The 24,050-nt window shown below is 30.5% G+C and overlaps 1 protein-coding gene across 2 annotated transcripts in view; it reads right to left on the bottom strand.

The window, feature by feature from the left end:
* LOC145326065 (muscle calcium channel subunit alpha-1-like) overlaps positions 1 to 24,050 on the bottom strand; it is a 214,471-nt gene that overhangs the window by 34,410 nt on the left and 156,011 nt on the right. For both annotated transcript variants that reach the window (XM_080169161.1, XM_080169162.1), the window contains 10 exons: positions 21,484 to 21,571; positions 21,027 to 21,098; positions 20,527 to 20,611; positions 9,153 to 9,280; positions 8,649 to 8,759; positions 7,169 to 7,269; positions 6,662 to 6,716; positions 5,539 to 5,609; positions 4,905 to 5,036; positions 3,939 to 4,005 (listed from right to left, as the gene is read on the bottom strand). In XM_080169161.1, the coding sequence (XP_080025287.1) occupies positions 3,939 to 4,005; positions 4,905 to 5,036; positions 5,539 to 5,609; positions 6,662 to 6,716; positions 7,169 to 7,269; positions 8,649 to 8,759; positions 9,153 to 9,280; positions 20,527 to 20,611; positions 21,027 to 21,098; positions 21,484 to 21,571 (910 nt within the window). The remainder of the gene's footprint in view (positions 1 to 3,938; positions 4,006 to 4,904; positions 5,037 to 5,538; positions 5,610 to 6,661; positions 6,717 to 7,168; positions 7,270 to 8,648; positions 8,760 to 9,152; positions 9,281 to 20,526; positions 20,612 to 21,026; positions 21,099 to 21,483; positions 21,572 to 24,050) is intronic.

Genomic DNA, 24,050 nt, shown 5'->3' with positions numbered 1-24,050 from the left:
TTCAAGCTTATATCCAAATCTGGTTCTGAACTGACCGCTATGAAAACTTATGAATTGTTTTGTCCGAATAACTTTATTTTTGTTAGCCTGGCCCTTCGGTCCATCAGAGCCATCACATAAGGTATTTTTCCTATATTACTATTCGCAGACAACTGCATACAATGAAATTTATGTATCTAATCGGCTTATGAACATTTTTCTACGGAAACTAAATGATAGGATCACATTTTTTGGCCACAAGGGCCCTAAAGCTTAAGAAAAACAAAACAGGAATTAAATTTTAAAGGAATGTGTCTATAACACAATACGTGGTTTTTCAGTAAATATCAGAACCGGTTCCAATTTAAATGAAATTCTATAGATGTAAAGCAATACTGTTTTAGAGAAAACTTAAATTGTGTAACATCAGACAATAAATTTCATTAGGATTAGAAAAACGTTTAAAAATGAAACAAATAACGTTAAATGGAAAAATTGCTGATATATTAAAGATAATTGTATAACTATAAAAGACCATAAATAGAGGTATAGGTCAATTAAAGTTAAAAGCTATTTTAAATATTCTGCCATTAGTACACTTCATAATTTTTCCAATTCCAAGAACATTTTAAGTTGTAGAACTGAAGTACAACCAAACTTATTATTGTGTTTTACAAATTATCTTCGTCATATTGAAATCAAATTAATTTCCCATTAAAGAGATCACGAATTGGTTTTTTCAGAATTCATTTTTATTTACCTTTCCTTGTTTTTTAAGTAATTTTCGTACAATAATTTCTTAAAAGCTCCAAGAAGTTAGAAAAAAATTTGATTAAAATGCCATGCTCAATTCAACACGAAGTTAACGTTAAAGTCTGAGCAACAATTAAACTATAAGAAAAAAAGCCATTTCTTCGCTTGCAGATAAAAACTAAAAAATCAATACTTAGGAAATAATTTTGTAATAAACCTCTAATAATATTTGTCTTCGAGCTTTCTTTAAAATGTAATGAAAAAGTTTGGTTTATTTTATAAAATCATTAACAGAATTTCGGTATGTTTCAGCCGGTATAAAGACAATAGAAAAATTGCTTAAATCTATAGAAAGAATGATATTTAAGATTTAAATTGTTCAAAAAGTAAAAATTTATTATATTTGCTATATACTTCAGCAAAAAATTCAATCATTTTATTAAAGTTTTTCCATAAAAATAAACATTACTTTTTTTATTCCAAAATGAATAGTTATTGCAATTTGTCACACACACACACACACGCACACACACACTATCGTAGTATACACTAACACACACACACACACGCACACACACACTATCGTAGTATACACTAACACACACACACGCACACACACACTATCGTAGTATACAGTAACACACACACACACACACGCACACACACACTATCGTAGTATACACTAACACACACACACACTTAACGCCCCACCCGCACACCCATTGCTACATAATTAATCAGGGAACTAGAGGCATAAGACAAGAGCCGTTAAATTAATGGATATTCACAATGAAAATATACACAAAATTCTATGAAAGTCTCCAAAGTTAACTAGCCAACTAACAAAATGTCATTAACTTTGGGAACTAATGTAATAAAAAGCCAAATATCCATTTCCTCCCTGCATACAATCACATACTGAAGGGTGAGTTTTAAATGAAAAGATTTAACAATTTTATAAAGTTGTAAGCTTTTTTTTATCTGTAGAGAAGGATCTCGCTAACCGCTGAAACGATATGGTTCACTTTTACAGTGAAGCTTCTTATAGTTTTTGGGAAAGGTTTTAGGCTATTTTATTTTTATTAAAAAAGTCGTTCGTTGGTTTTAAGCTATTTTTCTGCCCTTTTATATCCCTTTGAATATTAAATAGAAATTAGAAAATATAAATTTAGATTAGAATGACTTTTTATAGATTTGAATGGTTTAATCTTTTTACACTTTAAATAATATTTTAATTAACAACTAACCTAGAGGTAGAAATAGCAAAGTGAAAAAAGAGAAACAGAGAGAGAGAGAGAGAGAGAGAGGGAGGGAGGGAGAGAGAGAGAGAGAGAGAGAGAGAGAGAGAGAGAGAGAGAGAGAGAGGAGAGAGAGAGAGAGAGAGGAGAGAGAGAGAGAGGAGAGAGAGAGAGAGAGAGGTAACGCAAAAAGCCGGGCCAGTAAATAACATTTCAAGTTTTGATCTGTTACTTTTTTTTATTTTTTGCATTTTTATCATTAAAATGACTGTCTTGTGTGTTACTTTTAAATGACATTTAAAAAAAAAACATAACGTATTATCTATTTTGAATGCAATTATCTATAAATCACTACAATTATTCGTATTTAATGCATTTATTATTCAGTTTTCTTAAAAATGGTGTTCACGGTAGTGTAAAGTTCAGAAAATTTAAAAATTCTTTTTCATTTAATTGAATAATTGTCATCTTTTAAGGCAATATTTTTTAAAAATTATCTCTAATTGCCAGTTATCTACCTATATATATAACGTTATTTGCAAATTCACAGTCACTTTAATGTATCTCTTTCTCCATCTATCTGACTTTCTTTTTTTTCTAGTCTGAAATCAATGAATGTTTGTAGGTCTAGTTTGGGACAAAATTACAGCATTTTTATTGTTCATCTCAAGGGCAGGGACAATTCAAATATGCTGAATTAAGTGGATTTTTATTGTCTTATAATCCGTCCCCTTTTCCTAGTTAAAAATAAATTGATAATTAGGGGAAGGGTAGTTTTACGTATGTCTTTTTATTTAAAGTCAAGCTAGGTTAGGTTTTTTTAGAACGGGGTAGTTAAGCAGGGGTTAGGCATAATGAAGAAAACACACAACCTACCAAGTATTTTTACTTTATTTCAAAATAAAGGTAAGGGGGCTTTTTGCTCGCTAGGAACTTTAAGGCATAAATATAAAAATTTTAACTCAAAAATGTTATTGTCTAAAAACAAAACAGAGAACTGTCAAAATTACTTTCTTTTTGTTGTAAAAATCACGAAATCTTCCTCATTAAAAATGAATTCTGAGTTATAGTCATTTAATGTTAAGTAAATTTACTAATCAAATGATTGAACATTTTAGAAGCGTAGCTACTTTATGATTAACTTTATCTGTTCCGTCTCTGACCCTAGAGTCCTTTTGAGACATCTCAGAAAAGGCTAGGGATCTTCATCCCTCAACCTTATACGAACAAATACGACAATACTCAAAAAACGCCCTGTCTACTACATATTGATTTTGAAAATACCCTGTTTAATTTTTAGCAATCAATAAATTGATAATTATATTTTATTATCATGAGTATTTCTTACTAAAAATCTAAGTAGAAGGCATTTTTTGAGATAGGAAATTTTTGATAAACGTGTTTTTTAAGACAGGCTTTTTGGAGATAGGCGGAATTTGAGATGATCCATAAATACCTGGAAGACAGTAAGGCATAACTGTAAGAAACTATAGAGTATGCTACTAGACTACTGTATATACCTGGAAGACAGTATGGCATGACTGTGAGAAACTATAGAGTATGCTACTAGACTACTGTATATACCTGGAAGACAGTATGGCATGACTGTGAGAAACTATAGAGTATGCTACTAGACTACTGTATATACCTGGAAGACAGTAAGGCATGACTGTGAGAAACTATAGAGTATGCTACTAGACTACTGTATATACCTGGAAGACAGTATGGCATGACTATGAGAAACTATACAGTATGCTACTAGACTACTGTATATACCTGGAATACAGTATGGCATGACTATGAGAAACTATAGAGTATGCTACTAGACTACTCTATATACCTGGAAGACAGTATGGCATAACTGTGAGAAACTATAGAGTATGCTACTAGACTACTGAATATACCTGGAAGACAGTAAGGCATGACTGTGAGAAACTATAGAGTATGCTACTAGACTACTGTATTTACCTGGAAGACAGTAAGGCATGACTGTGAGAAACTATTGAATGTGCTACGAGACTCTTCGTTCTGAAACCTAGAATATAATTTTTTATTTATTAAATTAAAATCATTTTAATCTAGAGAGATTGTGCGAAGTACAACGAAAAATTATGTTACTCATAATGTGTTTCATATGTGATTCTAGACCCTAACCCTGTATGATCATTAGGATATATAAGTTGGAAGGAATTTTAATGTTAGGGGGAGATTTGATATCTGCATCAAATGTTAAGGATTTTTTTTATAAAATTCGTTTTTTGTAAAAAAAATCTTTGAAATCTGCATCACATTTTAAGGATTTTTTTTTTATAAAATTCGTTTTTTGTATAATTCTTTATCTAAAAGCGGAAATACAATTTAAGTTAATTAATTTTGACCAATAGGATAGGTGGATTGGAAACTACCTGCGCTCTAATTAGGTGAATGATTTACGACACGTAAGCTTCTCCAATCAGAGCGCAGATTTTTTAAATCCACCAATTACAGATGTCAAAATTAATTAACTTAAATTGTATTTATACAAAAAACAAATTTTATAAAAAATCCTTAAAATTTGATGCAGATTTTAAATCTACCCCTAACATTAAAATTCCTTCCAACTTATATATCCTAATGACCATATCCCTACGGGGCCTTTAGCTTGAATAATCTAACCTAACCTAAAATACTCCCACTGAAGTGAAATTGTCTGCAAAACACAGAGATCTAAAGGAATAAGACAATGGCCGATAAATTTAGGTACTTTCTTAATGATGATAAACAAAATTAACCCTTCTGTAGATTAAAATTGGTGGATGAAACGTTTGAAAACTCAACTTGATGAAACAACCAATCAAAATTAATTGAAATTATTTTAAACTTTGGGGACTAGTGCAATAAACAGCCCATTGTCCCCTCTGTCTCTGTGTGCAAATCTGCTGAAAATTAAATTACCTGCCACCAAATATCTGCATACCCAAGAGGGCAAAGATAAAGATGAACAGAATGAGCAGAACCAACAGAGCGTTGATAGAGGCGATGGAGTTCACCAGAGACTTCACGAGGTTACCCATAGAAGACCAGTACCTAAACAAAAATAATTATGTAAAATAAGAATAGAAAACTTTTAGTATAGATTCAGTTACCTTAAAATAACACTTAGACTGCCTGTAGATGCCCATGATTAAAACAACCTGATGACATGGTGGCCATCTAATTAAATTTTAAAAAACATATTTTTTAAAATATGCATATAAATGTGTATTTAATTTATAAATTGTGTATTATGTATGATTTGAAATAATAATATGTTAGCATTATTAGCCAGCTCAGCGTACACGTCCTCCATCGTCCAAAGATTTTAATAGGCAAATCGGTAATTACCTAAGGTTTTAATAGTGGGGTCAAACGTCATGATCGGTCAAGTAATTTTGGCGCTAGAGCCGTTTTAAAAAAAAGTCCGTTTTATGTGGAGCTCCCTGTATATTTATCAATCTAATACTTACAAAATTATTCAAAAGGTCTAAGAAAACAGGGTACGCTTCTGAAATAACATCATCTTACGGTATAAATTTGAACTAGAATTTACCTGGTTACTTTGAAAGCTCTAAGAAGACGGATACATCTGAGCACAGACATACCAAGCGGGGGCATCAGTTGCTGAAATATTTTTATTTTAGTTAGGTTAGATTTATGTGGGACAATCTTCAAATTTAATTTGTGTTGCTCTAAAAATAATTTTAATTAGACAATTAAAAAGCATTTTTTTCTTCTAATTACAATTTGTCAGTCTGTCTGTCCGTTCAGGTTTAAATGGAATTATCTTAGGACACTTGGTTTACTAGCCTGTTAATTGATTTTAGTTTATGAAATTTCTTGTGTCTTTATGACTAAAGAGCATCTTTTCCAGACATTTTTTTTCTTATAAAGTTTGATGGATATGTTTTATCTTTGTACTTTATATACTACTAGCGGCTACGCCCCTAGAGGCCTCTATGGGCACTTGAGGAGGAGAGAGTCGAATTTAATAATTCAATGTCTTATTTTAGATTTTAAAAGAAAAAGTAAAAAAAAATTTTTGGGGGGGGGCGAAATAAAAAAAAAAATTGGGGGGGGGGCCGGGGTGCCTCCACTCCCTTATTTTTAATTTTAGTTCAAATTTTTTTTTTTTTGAAGGGGGGGATTTTTAATTTTTTGGGGGGGGGTTGGGGTTGTCCCACCCCCCAAGAAAATAGTTAAAACCTTCCCGGGACCTATGAGAAGCTACCCTGTTAAGGAGAACCCGATCGGTTCAGCGGTTAGCGAGATCCTTCGGTACAAACATACAAACACACAGACACACAAACATCCTGTTACTTTATTATAAGGATTTATGGATGATGTCATCCTAATATTTATGTACATACATCTAATTTTATATACTAGCTCCTACTCCCTCTAGAGGCCTCTATGGGCACTTGAAGGATGGAAGAGAGGAGTCGATCCACTCCAATTCAAGTTTTATTTTTTTAAAGTAAAAAAAATTGGGTTAATTTTTTCTTGGGGCGATTTCTCTTGGGAGGCTGGTAACACCCAACCCCCAAAAAGTTATAAACCTTTCCAGGGCTTATGAGAAACTACACTGTAAAAGAGAAGCAGTTAGTTAGCGAGATCCTTCGTTGCAGACAGATAGACAGACAGAGATCCTGTTACTTTATCATAAGGATAATTACCTGATTTACTAATACAAATTCTAGAATTGAGCTTATCACAACGAAGAAGTCAAACCTAAACAATTACCAAATCATTTTTTAAATGTACAAAGTAAAACTGATTAGGTATACAAGAGAGTATAAATTTATAATAGAAAATAAGGTTCAATCCTTAAAACCGAAGCAGCAAATAGAACCTAATAAAAAATGACGTCATACAATTTAAATGACCAATGATAGGCTAGTATACGTTGTAATGGACCATAGGTAAAATATATACTAGCATATCATTGGTCAATGTATTGCATGACGTCATTTTTATTAAGCACTATTTGCTGCATCCTTAAACCTTAGATTAGACCGAAAAGTCTCTTCTTGTTTTCAATTTAAAAAAAAATATTTCAATAATGGTTTTATTATTACTTGGATCTTACAAAATAAATGATGTTCATCCTAAATCCACATCAAATAATATACACTGTTTTGGTTCACTTTTAGTTTCAGGGAAATTACTAAAATAAAGTTTACCTATTAAATAAAGATACCATATATCCAGAAAGTCCCAAAGCGTACATTTTCAGAATCATCTCACAGGTAAAGAGGCACACAAAAAACAAATTCGTATATTCCTGAAAAAAAAGTTTATTTACCAAAAAAAAAAATAGAAGTTACATTTCCCGGATGGATTCGAAACCATTTAATATCCACTGCATTAGATCCATTTCATGATTTATCAGTCATAATGAAAAATCTGGTATAGCGTCGTATTATAAACAATTTTTTACAAATAATAAAATTAAAACACAAAACTGGTTTCAATCTTATAATTTTTCATTTGTAGAAGGCTGTTAATAATTCGATGCGATAATAGATATTTCTCGCATCGTATTATAATCAGCTTTCCGCGGATATAAAATGTACAATTATAAAAAAAACTGGTTTTAATCTTATGATTGTACATTTCTATATTCGTAGAAAACTGGATATATTACGATGCTATACATAGTTTTTTCGTATGGATGAGAACCGGTTCTACATTTTAAAAGTGGTAGTGAGGGGGTAGAAATAAAGCCGAAACAATTCCAGGACTTAAATTTATCCAAAAAACAGCCTAAAACCAACCTAAGACCTATTTGCTGCTTTTCTAAAGAACAAATATAAATACCACACTACTTATTATAAAAGAAAGAATAAATGAAAACTATATTATCAGCAAGAATAATGTTGAGAAGGCCAAATATTTTTTTTAAGTTCATAAAAATTTAAAGTTAAAAGTATTCTATCAAACATATGTAGTAAGATATATAAGTTTGAAAGAATTTTAATGTTAGAGGGAGATTTGAAATCTGCATCAAATTTTAAGGATTTTTTTTTATAAAATTCATTTTTTTGTATAATTCTTTATCTTAAAGCGGAAATACAATTTAAGTTAATAAATTTTGACATCTGTGATTGGTGGATTGAAAATTATCTGCGCTCTTATTGGAGAAGCTTAATTGTCGCACATCATTCAACCAATTACAGCGCAGGTAGTTTCCAATCCACCTATCCTATTGGTCAAAATTGAACATTAAAATTCCTTCCAACTTATATATCCTAATATGTAGTGGTAAAATATTTAATCTTTCTAGCATATGCAGCATATATATAATACCTATTTCTATATTTCCTTTAAATATATTAAAGGATTTATTCATCTTGTATGAATATATTTGAATTTATTATCTGCTATTAAAATCTGCATCTGTATAGTAAACTCAAAATGTGCGCCGTATATTTTTAGTTCCCATATTATAATTTTAACTGGCATACAAGTGAAATAAAGTTTAAAAATATATTTACAAAAGATGTCACCATTTCTTAATACAACAAAAAATGAGTCAGACCACAAATTTTACGACTAGACAAAAGTATTTTTGCTACAAGTACTACTTATACCGGAACGTTCTGATTATGTTGCCTATTTGTTTGCACGCAAATTTTGAGCACAGCTAAAAGAAAATTATACCTGGAACTCGTCCAGCCAAGGAGGTTGGTTGTGGTGTTCAGTGGCCAGGACACAGGTGTTCAGGAATACAAGGGTCACAATCAACCAAAACATCCATTGCGACTTACACACCTAATTTATTTTCATAAATTTAGCTTAAAGTATTAAGGGTAGAGATTCGTTTTGAGCCTCATCATAATAAAAGACGTAAAAAGGGTTCCTTCATGAGACAGGCAAAGATCTAAAGGGGTTAGATTGAAAAATTGATGTACATCATCAAAGGTGACACACAAAATTACCCCTTTTGTAGACTAAAATAAGGGGTTGAAACTCTCAAACACTCAACTTAATAAACCAACTAATAAAAATTCAATAAAAGTTTATTCTCCGGGTTTAGGGTTATAGTTTTTTTTAATTAAAAATAATAAGGTTTCTAGTTTTATTGTCAATCTATTTAAACTGTTGAATTAATCATACAAAGCTTTTTTTTAAAAAAGCCTAATCAAAGTCCCAAAATAGACTGACCTGTCTAGCTTTTCTACGCATACTACGGTTCCACTTCTCAAAGCTTTTGACCCTTTTCTGCCAGGGGGTGAGTCTCACGTGACGGCGGGGCCTCTTCTCATTCTCAGGGCTCTGAGACTGCACTGACACTAAAAAGTAAAATTAGGTAATTAAATTTTTTAATATTTTTTTTTTGATATTCTTTCAAATTGAAAGTTTCTCATAAGGATTTAAATAGAAGAAATATAAATTTCTATGCTCACAACTGCATAGTCAGAAACTAATGAATTAAAATATGATTCAATTTTCCATTGACATATTTTTACATGATTCTATGATGTTATATCAACGTAATAATTAGATTTAGAATTACTTTATTAGTTATTCATCGCATCGTATTATAGACAGCTTTCCGCGGATAGTAAACAAAAACATATGAGATTACTTCGATTTTGATAGCCCCGAGGTGCCAGGAATAACAAAACTGTTATGATTTTTATTTTATTATTCCAAGAAAATTGCCTGAAATACGATACAATAGTGATTTTTAAGTATGGCTTAAAGTCGGTTTTAATCAAGGAAATATTAATCGGTTTTGAAGTCATAATTTAAATATATTTCTATATTTGTACTACTGTACAATATTAGAAATATTTTTTTTTTAATATCCCCAGTACCTACGTCTCTGAATGTAATATTTACACTTATTTTTCCTACTCGCTATTCATTTTTGTTAGGTATATACATTACCATGCTTATATTGAAATCTGCAACCTATAATAGTGCAAACATATTTGCAATTTTTAGTTTTGTGCTATCTTCAATTATCAGGGATTAAAATTATGCATTAAAATTTTTTAATAATTCATCATAAGAACAATCAATCTTATGAAAAAAACCCTTATATGAAGAAAAAAACAGTGTTGGAAAAAAGGGTTAATTTGTTTGTGAGATAAACAAAATAACCTATTTTTTTGTATCTGCACTAATAAGAGTATTTTTTTTATTTTGATACATATCCCTAATCCCTGAATAAGTTATTGAAATGTGTGCAGCACCCTTAGTATAAAGTGCATGTATGCAGTAGATGACAACACCTTATCAACACGGATAAGGGATAATTCATACCAAGAAAAACTATTTACAGCTAAATTTTTAACGAATCTTATTAATTTTTTTTAGAATGCAACGTGCTATTAAACAATAAGTGCTTAGAAACATTGAATTATTTTTGACTACAGTAAAGTTTGGATAAAATTGTTTTTCTTTATATGCATCATTCCTTGCCCAAAATTCTTTAAAAAAAAACAATATAACAGAACAGGCATGATATATGTAGAAATTTAATAATAAAAATCTGAAAGAATTTACAATTTTTTTAAATCTCTACCTTAATAAATGTCTGTACTGTTTAATATTTAGAATACTGACTTTTTCGTCTAAACTAACCACATAGAATACCGTATGCAAATTTTTTCATCCCTAATCAAAATGCTTTTTAGTGCAAAACATTGGATTAAAATGCAAGTTAATGAAATAAAAAGTTACCGTCATCCTCTATGCATGAAAATAAATAAAAATCTAATTAATTTATGCAGACTATACATGACTATACAATATGACAATACGAGACAAAATCTGGTGCTTTACCAGAAAGTGACTAGTCGAGCAAATAACCCCTCTTTAGGTTCATTGAAGTTATATTGGGTACTGGGTAATCCAGCAAAGGGTCTGTGCTCGTAAGGCAATTTTAAGTAAAGCACCAAAAAAATATTGCTTCAAACATGCATGTCAAACTGGGACTCTTTAACTTTATTTACAAAATGGGTAATTTGGTTTATCATAATTTTGGGGGTTGTTTAATTTTATCATTCAGTGTCTTATCCTTTTATCCCCGGAAAGGTCCCGATCTAATCTGCATGTTTATTTCTACGTTCTACTAATCAACTATTTAAGATAAAATTAATATAAAAGTATATAAAAGAGGGAAAATGATCTACTTTACATACCATTTCAAAATTCATATGTATATATATTTTTTTTAACAGAACTCTATCTAAAAGGGGTAATATATGATATAAAAGGTTAATAAATAGGAAGTAATCGAATTTTCAAAAACATAAAATGATTTCTATAAATAAATATTTCTGTAAATCGGACGTTTGTAAACGAGCTTATAAACTTTTGCAGGACGTATTTTTAAAATCCATTGAACCTCCCCCCCCCCCCTGAAATAATTTAGTAAACAATTTAGGTAAGTACATAATTGTTGATTAATGATTAATTTATAACAAAATGAGCAATTTGTAATAATGTATTTTGGCATGCAATATGGCGGTATATCCCGGGGAGGGAGGGGATATTGGACAGTAAATTACACTGGCACTCAAAGTTTTATAATCAAGATTTCTTATTCGTTGGCCTACATAATTTTAGTACTTTAGATTAATTTATATTCGTTTGTTATAAACTAGTAGCACTGAAATTTTTCAACCACTAATTTAAATATAGAGAAAGGGTTATAATATTTATGAAAATTCGGGATGTATTTTACTTTCACGCCCATTGTCTTATCCCTTAAGATCTCTGAGTTTATCCTGAAATAAGTGGTTTTTCTCTAAGGATTTAGGCAATCCGTTACCTTACATACTCTAAGAATTATATTGATTGTTGAATTCAACCAATCAAATTCAATAAAAGTACAAAAAGTTTTGTACAAAAACATAAGATATCTTGGTTATAAAATTTGGGTACAAGTATGATTCACAGTTTAATGTTCCCTTCCTCCTAGGGTTTTTGGTGTTGAGCCCTAGTTGGCCCGCGGCATAGCATAAATGCTTGTGTTTCAATAAAATCCTTTATATTCACATACATTTATCAGGGAGGGAGGGGACATTAATTTATATCTACAATAGGGGTTAATTTTGTTTATCATCATTGGAGATGAATATCACTTTGTTGTCTATTGTCTTATCCCTTAAATCCCTGACATTTCTACATACGTGCATGTTTGCATAGTATTGCTCTATATAATACAGGCTTGGGAAGAATATTTGGAATTAACAAATTTTATTAGTATTCGGAGGGTCACATTCTTAATCGAATATGTTTAAATTATGACCAGGAAAGAAGGGATAGGTGAGTAGAAGAAACGATAATCTTCAACTAGCAGTTTATCTTCTATTGATCTTTACTTACTTACATAGGGTAGGTTAAATACAGAAAAAAACACAATTTGGACACTTAATAGTGCACTTTTTTTATTAAGATTTGGCTTTGAAAAACAACAAAATAAGACCTAATTATCTATTCCGTTCTCGAGAGGTTAGGTTATCTTGATATGTATGTATCTATGAATGTAACTAATTCAATTTATTTGCGATTTCCAATAAAGTACCTTGTTGAGCGCTGATAATCGAACTTCCTTATTTATGAAAATAAAGGGAGGTGGAGGGGTAGTTTGTTTATTACTTTAGGTCAGGTAAGGTTAGGTTTTTTGTACTGGGTAGCCCCGCAAAGTTAAGCCACCGCAGGTTTAGAGCAACCGCAACGGTTGGATATAGGAAAAAATACCACCTTCCTCTCTTATTTTCAAATAATTTTTAAAAATAGTAGGGGTGGATGCTCAACAGGTACTTTGAGTGAAACACCCAATTATTTTTTTGCATCTTTGACCCTGTTTGTGTATATGTGTTTGTTTGTTCTCATGCATCAATGTTATTACAAATACTTTGTCAACCTTCAAAATGACAGAGCTAAGGGCGAATGCAGTTTTTTTTCCCTATACACACTTACACACACCCATACACAGACAAAGAAATAGGTTACTGATTTTAAATAATAGAATACAAAAATATATACAATTGACTATTTAATCTTTTTATAACAATAAATATATAACCCCCATTTATGATTAACAAAATTAACCATAATGAAAGTAAAACTATCAATTGAAAAATTTGGACAGACACTACAAAAATAATATTTCACCCCCCCCCCCCCTGTCACCAACGTTTTTGAGCTAACGAATAGCAGAACAAGTAAATAAACTTTGGACAACAGCATAATTTGTCCCCTCCTTCCCAAGCGTTTTCTAACCAGTAATAGTAGAATATATTCAGTTATCTACGCATTCTAAGTTTGGAAACTAGTTATTGAATAAAAACAAACGAATTTTAATACAGTTCGACTTAAACATCGCGTTTGATATAATCAAAATTATGATTAATTTCCAAAATAGCTTCTTAACAAATTAAAATATGTTACATTCAATAAGAATAATTTTATGTATATTTAGTATTGAATAAAAATAAAATAATGATAAAATTTAAATCTATAAACTGGTATATTATAAATAACTAAAGGTATTATCTATGGATTTTTATAGATACATAGTACAAAATCATGCTAATTCATGCAAAAATAGCATGCATGCCAATTTTGTGTTAATCCATAAATATAAGATAAGACAAAAGATAAAAAAGGTAAAGGGGAAGGTTGAAAAAAAGCAAGGACACTCTACATTTTAAGTTATTCTGCCATTTAGGAATAATACTTTTGTTTATTGCAATTTTTGTTTCACCTAAATATTCAATTAGTATTATTCGTACTATGAAGTATTAATGGTTATGCAATATTAAAGGAAGAAAACTTAAATTGTAAAGTGAGCATTGCATTTTTAAATTTATATATAGGACTAACCATCTCCAGCTAAGCAGGCTATACACACACCAGACAAACAAAACAATATAATATATTACATACTTTCAAGACCCTGTATCAAATTATATTACAAAATATCTAAATTCATATTTTGATACATTTTATATTTTTAAAAGAGTTTTTGGATCATGGAAAGAAAATGAAGTAGCGGGTTTTGTCGTATTTTCAAAGTAGATTTTCTCATAATTCTAGCACCTGCGGGGAGCTATAACCCTGCGAGAAAATCATTAACATTTACCTAACCTAAAATAACCTACCAATAGCTACTGTGAAAACACGACGAAACCCACTACTTCGTTTTCATTCCATGATCCGAATTTTCATTTTTTCTTTGGTTTATTTTTTATTTGATAAATTATTGAAATAGTTTTTTCAACAGCATATCCCTTTTTGAACTCACAAGCAATATATATCATTTGAATAAATATATATATATATCGGCACTAGAGTGGCTAAATAGTTGTCATATTACATATATAAAGCAAGCTAAGCAATGTAGAAGCATAACAGTGACATAAGAAGAAAAATAATCCCAGAACCAGCAAAGTATATTTCCAGTAGACAAGGCCCATTTATGAGGAGAAAAAGTTCATTAAAAAATGACAGCAGTTTTTTTTGTGTATTTAACTATGGCACATTTAAAAAAAGGGTAAAATTTGATAGAATCTTAGAACTATGAAAATAATTCATTTTTATAAGAGAATAAATTATAGATAATAAAGCAATCAGCTGTTGACCAAGCTTTGTAATTTTCACTTTCATTTTTAAAAGCAAATGTGATATAATGTGATGTAAATATCCAATTCATCTGATTCAGGAATACTGATTCCAAGGACAATATAGTACAATATTATAAGCAAAGCTTATCTGCAATCCTAAAAATGTAAGTATGTCCTTAATCAGTATCCTGTATCTAAGCAATTTTGCAACAAATTTACTTAAAAGTTTGTATAAGGTTATTTATTTATATTCTGCCTTTTTCAGTTCTGACACTCTGTTGATGTTCGACTGTCCTACCATTTCAGAGCATCGCTTTTATGGATGTTGTCATCCTTGTTTTACATTCTTTTGTTCACAATATTTATTTTTGATATACAACTCTGAAAGCATTCAATTCCCCTGAGACACATTTAATAACTATAATGAAAAAAGTAATGACTTAGAAATAGCTTTTCTCGTATTCATTCGAATCCGGTGGATAGGAACCGGTTCTCATCCATACGTAAAAACTATGTCTAGCTTCGTATTATAAACGAATTTCCGCGGATATAGAAATGTACAATCATAAGATTAAAACCAGTTTTTGTCAGCCGGTGCCTTCAGCACCTCGGGGCTAAAAAAACTAGTTTTAATCTCATAATTGTACTTTCTTTATCCGCGGAAAGCCGTTTATAATACGATGCGAGAAATAACTATTCTCTCACATGTGCTACATATAAAGTCATTTTCTTATGAATTTTGTTACACTACATTTTGTGTTATAATAATTCTGGCATTGAAATGTAACTTAATAGAAATTATTCCTAGTCCTTACTAATAACACATGTTGTTAAAATACATATAAAAAGGTTAATTTATCTTCCATTGCTCTCTCTCTTTGCCCTTATAGAACCATACTTGCAGGGAGGGAGGGTACATTGGATTGTAGATTACATTAGGACCCAACATTCGATAAAAAAATTATCTTATTTCTAGCTCAAAAACTTTGAGTACTTTTGTTAAATTTGCATTCGTTGAATCAAGAGTAACAGTGTCCAATAATTTAAATCAATCTACAGAAATGTTAATTATGTTGGGATGTACATCAATTTATTGTCTATTGTCTAATCCCTCGAAATTCCAGCAGCCTTGTTATTTCTTCCTTATTTACCCTCAAAGATATGCTGTAAACATTTGATGTGTTGAAGTTAATCAGGGAGGAAAGGATATGGAAAATAAATTTAATCTACAATCCCCACTCACCCCTAACAAGAAAGCATGATTTTAAACATATAAATTATAGAGTAAATTTATTGGCTACTCTCAGAAGAATTTAGCATATAGCAACTTTGGAGAAACTTCATTTCCAGTCCATTTACATATCCGTGGATTTCCTGGGTTAACCAGGATATAAAGCGCAAACCAAGTACTTCATGAAAAAGGACAATGTTCTTCATTATAGAACAAAGGGATAAGAAAATAAATTGTAGCTGCGCATTAAGCCTCTGGGAGCCAAACTATTAGGTGTTTGGTTTCAGGGTTGTAAGCCTAAAACCACTTTTTAAGGCCTTTACTAAACTTTCCCAAATAGTAAACAATAAAATAATTACAGAGATCTTTTGCTGCAAACCCTGTATATCATGAACTTTTTGTAAATATTTCATGCAAAGTTATTTTTGGTTTCCTTTAGTTTAACCCTTTTTTAGCGTACATATTTTTTTTATATAAAACACACAGATTGTCATTAGCTAGAGTTGGTTTAAAAAAAAATATTTATGTTCTGTGATAACAAATAAATTTACATTTAGCTGGCTCTAGACTGTGGTGTGATTTATCCGTTTTGGGAATTTTTAAAGGAACCAGCTAAATATTTGACCATCTTGTTTTAGCTTCACACAAAACTGCATTAATGGTAATCTTTTCTGTTCGCTTAAAACCACCAAATATAGTTTGCAAATTTAAGATTTTTAACCGTGCAAATAATTTCGCAATTGTGTTTTACAAACTAGCTTTGTTTGGTAAAAGATAATGAATATTTTCCCCTCAAATTTGATATATTCCTATGTCAGGGGTTAGAAAAAGTTATCATCAGTGTACTCTGTACTCCTAACTAATCTGCATAGAAACACATACGATTAATCAATTCTTTTAAAATTGCAGAGTAACACTTTATCAGTATAGCTTCGAAACCGGTTTAAATCTGCTAGATTTGTACCGTTTGTTAGCTTAAATGAGAAAAAAAACATGCATCGTATCGAATTACAGACAATTTTCTATGAATAAAAGATTTAAAGATTAAAGATATTTATATTTTATACCAGTTCTTTTAACCCGGTTCATAGGAGCTAGGAAAACTTTTCTTTCTCTTTTACTATCCACGGAAGGCTGTCTATTATTTGATGCGATTAATAACTATTTTGATATAAAATATATTTTTGATAAATTGTATGAATTGATAAATGTTACTCTTTTCCTCAATTTCTTATACAATTCTGTTTTAACATATGTTTGAAATGGTAGATAGTAGTTAAGCTTAAGAAAATACAAGTTATTTTACAGAGATTGGTTAATGAAGATTAATATTTTTTCTCATTGTTTCCTAGATACACAAAATATATGGATATTTTTCAATTCCAAAGAAAAAGATCAATTTCAAACATTATTTTTTTTATAATCTTCCTAATTTCATACCGTTTAAAAAAATAAAAGACCGATTCAAATAATTTTCAAATAACGAAGTTAAAGGCCTTTTTTTCCTCGAAAATAACCCGCTTTAAATAAAATTTATTCCTTTAATTGCGCAGTTAAGTTTATGATTCATACCCGATATTTTCATATTTCCTCTCAGATAGCTTCAAATTGAATAATCCTTATAATAAGATTGTCTGTCTGTCTGTTTGTACCGAGGACCTCGCTAACCGGTGAACCGATATGGTTCTCCTCTAAAGAGTAGCTTTTCATAGGTCCTGGGAAGGTTTATAACTATTTTGGGGGAGGGTACCATAACCTCCCAAGATAAATCGCCCCAAGAAAAAAATTACCCTCCCCCCAAATTTTCAATTGAATTATTGAATTCAACTCTCCCCCTTCTCCAGTGCCCCTAGAGGCCTCTAGGGGGCGTAGCCGCTAGTACCAATATATTGAAGGTTTGTAAAGATTTTGGGAGAGAAAACTCTCTTGTGTCAGATTGCCAATTTTCTTTAGTAAAAAGCCATGATAAATTATGAAAATTATGCACCAAATACATAATGGTAGTTCACATATAAATATAACTTACACATAAATGAATTGTCTAATTTTTTAACAATTAAAGAAATAAAATATTTTCTTGTGCATTTTTAATCTTCTTGTAGGTGTTTATTTAAATTAAGAGTGCTTTTTTAAAAATGTGCCATTTTTAAATACAGTGCTTTTAAAAGATAAAATTTAGATAAAAATATAAAGGGAGGGTATGTTTCGGGTAAAATCCGTAAAGGTATTAAAACGTTAAAAATTTATGTTAGCTTTAAAAATTTTTTTTGTCTATAGTTCTTTTCAATTATAAATACACATATTTAGTGAATATTATAGTTCTTCTACTACTTTTAAGCCTTAAAACACACACCTTTACGGATTTTACCCGAAACCTACCTCTCCATTTGTTCATGTGGAGTAGTGATATATTTTATTAGCCACAGACATTCTAGGAACAATAAGGGAGAAAGGGAGAAATGTCGACCCACCTCCATATTTAATTTGAGTTTTTCAAAAAAGTAGAAAAAAATATATTTTTGGGAGGGTGAAGATACCCCCCCCCCCCGAAAATAGTTCAAAAATTTCCCTGGACATATAAGAAGCTTAACTTTATATAACGAGAACCATATAGGTTCAGTGGTTAGCAAGATCCTTCGCTACAGAAAAATACTACTTTATTTAATAGAATAAGCTTCTAATAATTATTGGCAAAATGTACTAATTATTAACGTTCATTATTAGTATTTACACTAAACCGCTTGTTAGTTGCTTTTTATACAGAGTATACATGGTTAATAAAATAGAAAAACAATTGATAAAATAAAGCAAATACAAAATTATTTGTGTTTCATGTATTGGACTTTGCCTATCAATTGTTTCTTTTTATATTTTATTAGTTTGTCTCTATTAGTGCACAGATAGTTAAATGGCAGATAAATTAATCTTAAATTTTCTAAAAGTTATTTTGTAGCAATAAAATTACAACTCCTATAAAATTTTCAAGGCTAGCCTAGGAGTAAGAATTTCATTAGAAAAATCCAAAAGGAATATGTAAGATTTATAATAGTTATTTCTCGCATCGTATTATAAACGGCTTTCCGCGGATATAGAATGTACAATTTTAAGATTAAAACCAGTTTTTTTAGCCCCGAGGTGCCGAAGGCACTGGCTATAAAACATGTTTTAATCCTATGGTTGTAAATTTTTATATTCGTAGAAAGCTGGATATAATACGATGCTAGACATAGTTTTTTCGTATGGATGAGAACCGGTTCCTATCCACCAGATTCGAATGAATACGAGAAAACCCTTATTTCCAAGCTAACCCAAGAAATTTTAAAGGATTGTTTTTGCCAAAAAATAATTTATCTAACATAACCCTATCCCTGCATCCATGGCTATTCAATATCAAGGTGCGCTTTTACTGAAGATGCTTTAATGCTCAAAAAAAACTATTTATGCATTAGTTATTTAAATGCTTCTGCCCAAACTATACGAGCTTTATCTTCTTAATATTTTTAACTTTTCTTGAAAAACAAGTAAATATCTTTGATATGTGAAACGACTGATAGATAGATATCCAGTTATGTTTTAATCAGCTTTAATCATGTTTTGTTTGTGGTTGATAACATTTACTTCAGTCAGACTGTCTGTTAAGTTACAGGAGCGCAGCTACTCTATAATCTACTTTATTCCGAAAGCACCATGAAATGAATTAACAAATTCAAAATTTCAGATTATTACTAATCGAGCAATTAATAAGGATTTAATGATGTGCTATTCTTAAGGTTAATTTTACACAAACATAACATGATACAAATCGAATAATATGATTTGACATTAGACCGTCAAATTTTTTCAATAAAAGGTAAAAATATTAATAAAATTTGCAGTTTTCTTTTACTAACCGACACACCAAACAAAATCAAAGTATTGATTTATTTAATCACCAAATCATAGATTTTTTTTACACTAGCACTTAAATTAGATATTAAAATATTTGATTTGATGATTAGATAATCCAATAAGAAGACAGGGACAGCGAAAAGTGTCATGTGTGACGTCATAAAAATACGTCTAAAAAGGTAGGATGAGTGGAGAAGTGAGAAATGAAACCCCTAAAAAATATGGATAGTATCTTTATGACGTCATACATGACACTTTCAGCTGTTCAAGAAGATAGATAGATAGAAGACACGTCTAGAGTAATATTATGCTTTTTTGAAGTATCATTTCAATTCTAGGTGGAGAAACTTTTTTTAAAGTTCTAATTTTCATAAACAGATAAATCTAAAAATATTCAAAATTTTGGATTTACATGATTTGATACTTTAAAACTTTTTACTATAAAAAGAATTACAATTCTTGAAGAAATCAGTAGAACAATACAATAAAATATTCGTCCTTCACGCAGTGTAAAAGTATATCTTTCAAAAGTTGGGATTAACTGAGGGATAAGACAATGGACAACAAATTGATGTACACTCCCATTGATGACTAAAATTGTTTGTTAAAAAGTTTGGACACTGCTAGTATAAAAACACATAATCAAGTTTTTGAGCCAATGAATAAAAAAACGTGGTTATAAAACTATGTGTACAAATCTTATTTTCAGTCCAATATCCCATCCCTCCAAGTTAAAAAATAGAGGTATTCTTTGGCTGAATTGTTTTACTAATTATCTCAGAATTAAATTTCCTATCAGGATTCATTCATAATACATGGTGCATTACTAACTTACCGTCCACAACTTGTTGTAAGGGTACCAAGGCAGATTTTAGCAGGCCAGTCACCACAGGGTTCTTTTTACTTGCACTTAGATCAACCTAATAATAATAATATTAACTATATAATTTAGCGTATATGTGTATAACAAAAGATTATTTGTAAATCATCAGTTACAATTATCTTTTAATACTAACAATAACAATCGCATTTCACAGATTTGTTCAATAAAATTTAGAGGATTTTTTAAAAACGAAAATAAAAATGTCGTGTCATGCACCTGACATAGCATTAATAGGCTTCATTTTTAATCAGTGAGAGAGGGGGTATTGGATTGTTTTCTTATTCTTTGGCTAAATAATTGAATTTTGATTGGTTGGTTTATTAAGTTGAGTGTCCAAAAGGTTCAACTACTCAATTTTTGTATCATCATTGGGGATTTATATCAATTCATTGGCCATTGCCTTTCCCCTCAATATCCCAGATTTTTTACATCTTTAGTTTTGAGTTACTCACCTTGATGGCGCCAGGTATGTCAGGTTCATTTGTTTCCAACTCTTCTGCATGTGTTATCCAGTCTATATATCCCTGAAATTTTAAATAGTTATAAATAATATGTATAGAATTAAAGATTAAAAATAGACCAATAGATGAAAAGGGCGTTGAAGGGCGTACACTATAACTGGATTAAACAATCAATAATAAAGAAAAAAATCCTTATATAAAAGTAACAGGATCTCTGGTTGTCTGCAACGAAGGATCTTGCTAACCGCTGAACTAAGTTTTCCTTTACAATGTAGCTTCTCATAGGTCCTCGAAAGGTATATAGGTCACCTACCCCCCCCCCCCCCAACAAAAATATATGGGGAGGATTTACTTTTTCATTATGCAACTAAGATAAACAATGGGTTGGCGTAGCCGCTTGTATACCATAAAGAGAAACGCCAATACAAAGAGATGGATTAGTATCTACCTGGAGATCTTCTTCCAGCTGTTGCTGAGCTCTTAAGCGCTGGAAGTCACCTCTGGACTGAGCCTTCTCCTTCTCTTTGGAAAATTCTCTAAAATAAAAAGATGTAATCAAATATTTTGAATTTATAAATCCTAATCCTATTTTATAATGTAGTAAGGTTATTTTCACTTGCTATCTCATATCAGGAAATCTTAAATATTATGCTATTTTTTGTCTTTATTTACCCAACAGAGCCCCCAAAAAGATTAGGGGGCATCCGCTAGTTTAAATTAAAACATTACAGCCCTTTACCCTCCCAATCCTCCCTTCTTGACATCTCTTTGACGCCTAACAAAGCATAACAAGGTTAAATTTCTAACAAACAGAAAGTTATGATTTATTTAAAAGAGTCTTAAAGTTAAAGTTTTGATTCTGATATAAATTTATATAAGTGTAGCAACCGGCTTGTCATTAACAGGGAGAGAGGGAGGGAGGGGAAATTTGACTTTAGATTACACTGGTAACCAAATTCTGATAACCGCGTTTTTCTTTAAGAAATTGGTTTCTTTTAATAGATTTTGATTGGTTGGCTTAAAAAATTTTTCAAAAAAATACATTAAATTTACAGTCAATACGCAGACTAATAAATGTACAGCCAACAATCCGCACTCGCAAAAATACATTGCCGCATAGAAGCCGCTGCAAAAATGAGCGGTTTCCGAGTCCCGATTTAAAGCCTCAAGGCAAGTTAACAAACTTAACAACACTATTTACATCTAGTTATGTAAACTCAGGGATACAGGGGTAAGTCAACGGAATTTAGAATAATATCAATCCAATTTTTAAGTGTGATATTTCGCCTTTTGAATTGTAGCTTATGATTATTTTGATTATATAAATAAAAATGTTGGTAATACCCTGACTCTTCCACAAAATATCAATAAACATTTCTCTATGAGTTATGAAAAGCTTTACTGTAAAGCATAAACATGTCTGTCCAGCGGTTATCAGGATCTTAAGCTACAGGTAGACACATAAAGACTTTTATTAAAGGATTTACATATCCATGTATCCAAATTACAAATACATAATATATGTATTTAAATCATAGAATTCAACCAAATGTATAACATTGTATATTTATTCAAATAATAGCGGCCGCGCCCCTCTAGTATCTAGGAGCTTTGGTTAAGGACGGAAAATAACCTAGAGCCAACCTATGACTTTATCTAAAAATTAGATAGCCTAAAACCATCCAGGAACCTTTGTGAAGCTTCCCTAAAATGAAGAACTCAATTGTTTGAGTATTTATAAAAATCTTGAACTACAGACAAATCATTTTATTTTTCTACTTTATATCACTTTGATATAAATTTTGGAAATACTTGTTTTATTATTTTTCTTTTTAAATTTTGTTAATGGTAGCTCTTGGATAAATTAATTCTTGTTTAATGTATTTCTAAGTCCTGCTAAAATATCTCGAGTTTATGTTCATTTGTAGATGACTTTACAAACTTGGAAATGGACAAAAAAAAACAAGGATGACTTTCCATAAGTAGACGAAACCAGGAAGGATTAAGAAAATATTATTTATTACACTCGTCCCCAAAGCTGTAAAATAACGTATTATTATTCGTTGGCTTAACAACATTGGGAACTTTTATTTAGCTTTGATAAGTTGGTTCATTATGTTGGGCGTCCAAGCTTTTCAACCTCTAATTGTAATCTTTAGAATCAGTGTCATCAATTTATCGGCTATTTTCTTATCCTTTTCAATCCCTGAAACAAAGCACTTAAAACACCTCAATAAACCTTAATGAATACTTTTAGATAAGATTCTTTTTCGCTCAGGGAATATTCACAATAAATCTATCTCCAATAGTAGCTGAGAAACTTATGTCTTTTTTACAGAAAACTAAACATTTTTTAATCTTAGAGTAGCTTCGCTGTTCTAGATTTTGGAGTAATCTTAGAATAACAGCGGCAGTTCTAAACTTGAGACATTTGAAAATAAAAATGTGTAAATTCTCAATGTAAATAGCTGAAAAACACACAAATGTTCTTCAATTTTAAAACACTCATGCGTTTTACAATCTAGATAAGGATTCGAAAAAATATAGGAACGTTTTTGTTCAGTTACTACCATCAATACCTGACTTAATACATGTTTTACTGTAAAATACTTTACTGATCTTTGTTCAAAATCTTTTGGGCCTAGAAATAGGCAAGACAATAGACGGTTATTAAACTAGTACCCAAAGTTTTTTAAAAGTTTTATTCGTTTGCTTAAAATCTTTGGGTACTTAAATTTCGATTGATTAGTTTATTAACTAGCAGTGTTCAAACGTTTCAACAAAAAAAAATTGTCTACAGAAATTATGTTATGTTTATAATCATTGGGGAAGTACGTAAATATATCGTACATTGTCTTATCCCTTAAGTTCTCTGATATGCCATAACAATTTTATCATTTTTGTCCATGTTTCTTAGTATGTTCAAATTTTTCAGTTCAGACAGGTAAAAATAAAAGCATTGTGAACCAAATTTACAAATATTTTAGCAGCGACATGGACAATTAAAATGAAAAC

Source organism: Acartia tonsa, chromosome 8 (assembly GCF_053477335.1).
Source record: "Acartia tonsa isolate MP-2025a chromosome 8, ASM5347733v1, whole genome shotgun sequence".
NCBI lineage: Eukaryota > Metazoa > Arthropoda > Copepoda > Calanoida > Acartiidae > Acartia > Acartia tonsa.
The sequence above is the reverse complement of the archived record's forward strand: the minus strand, read 5'-3'. Positions and strand labels throughout refer to the sequence as shown.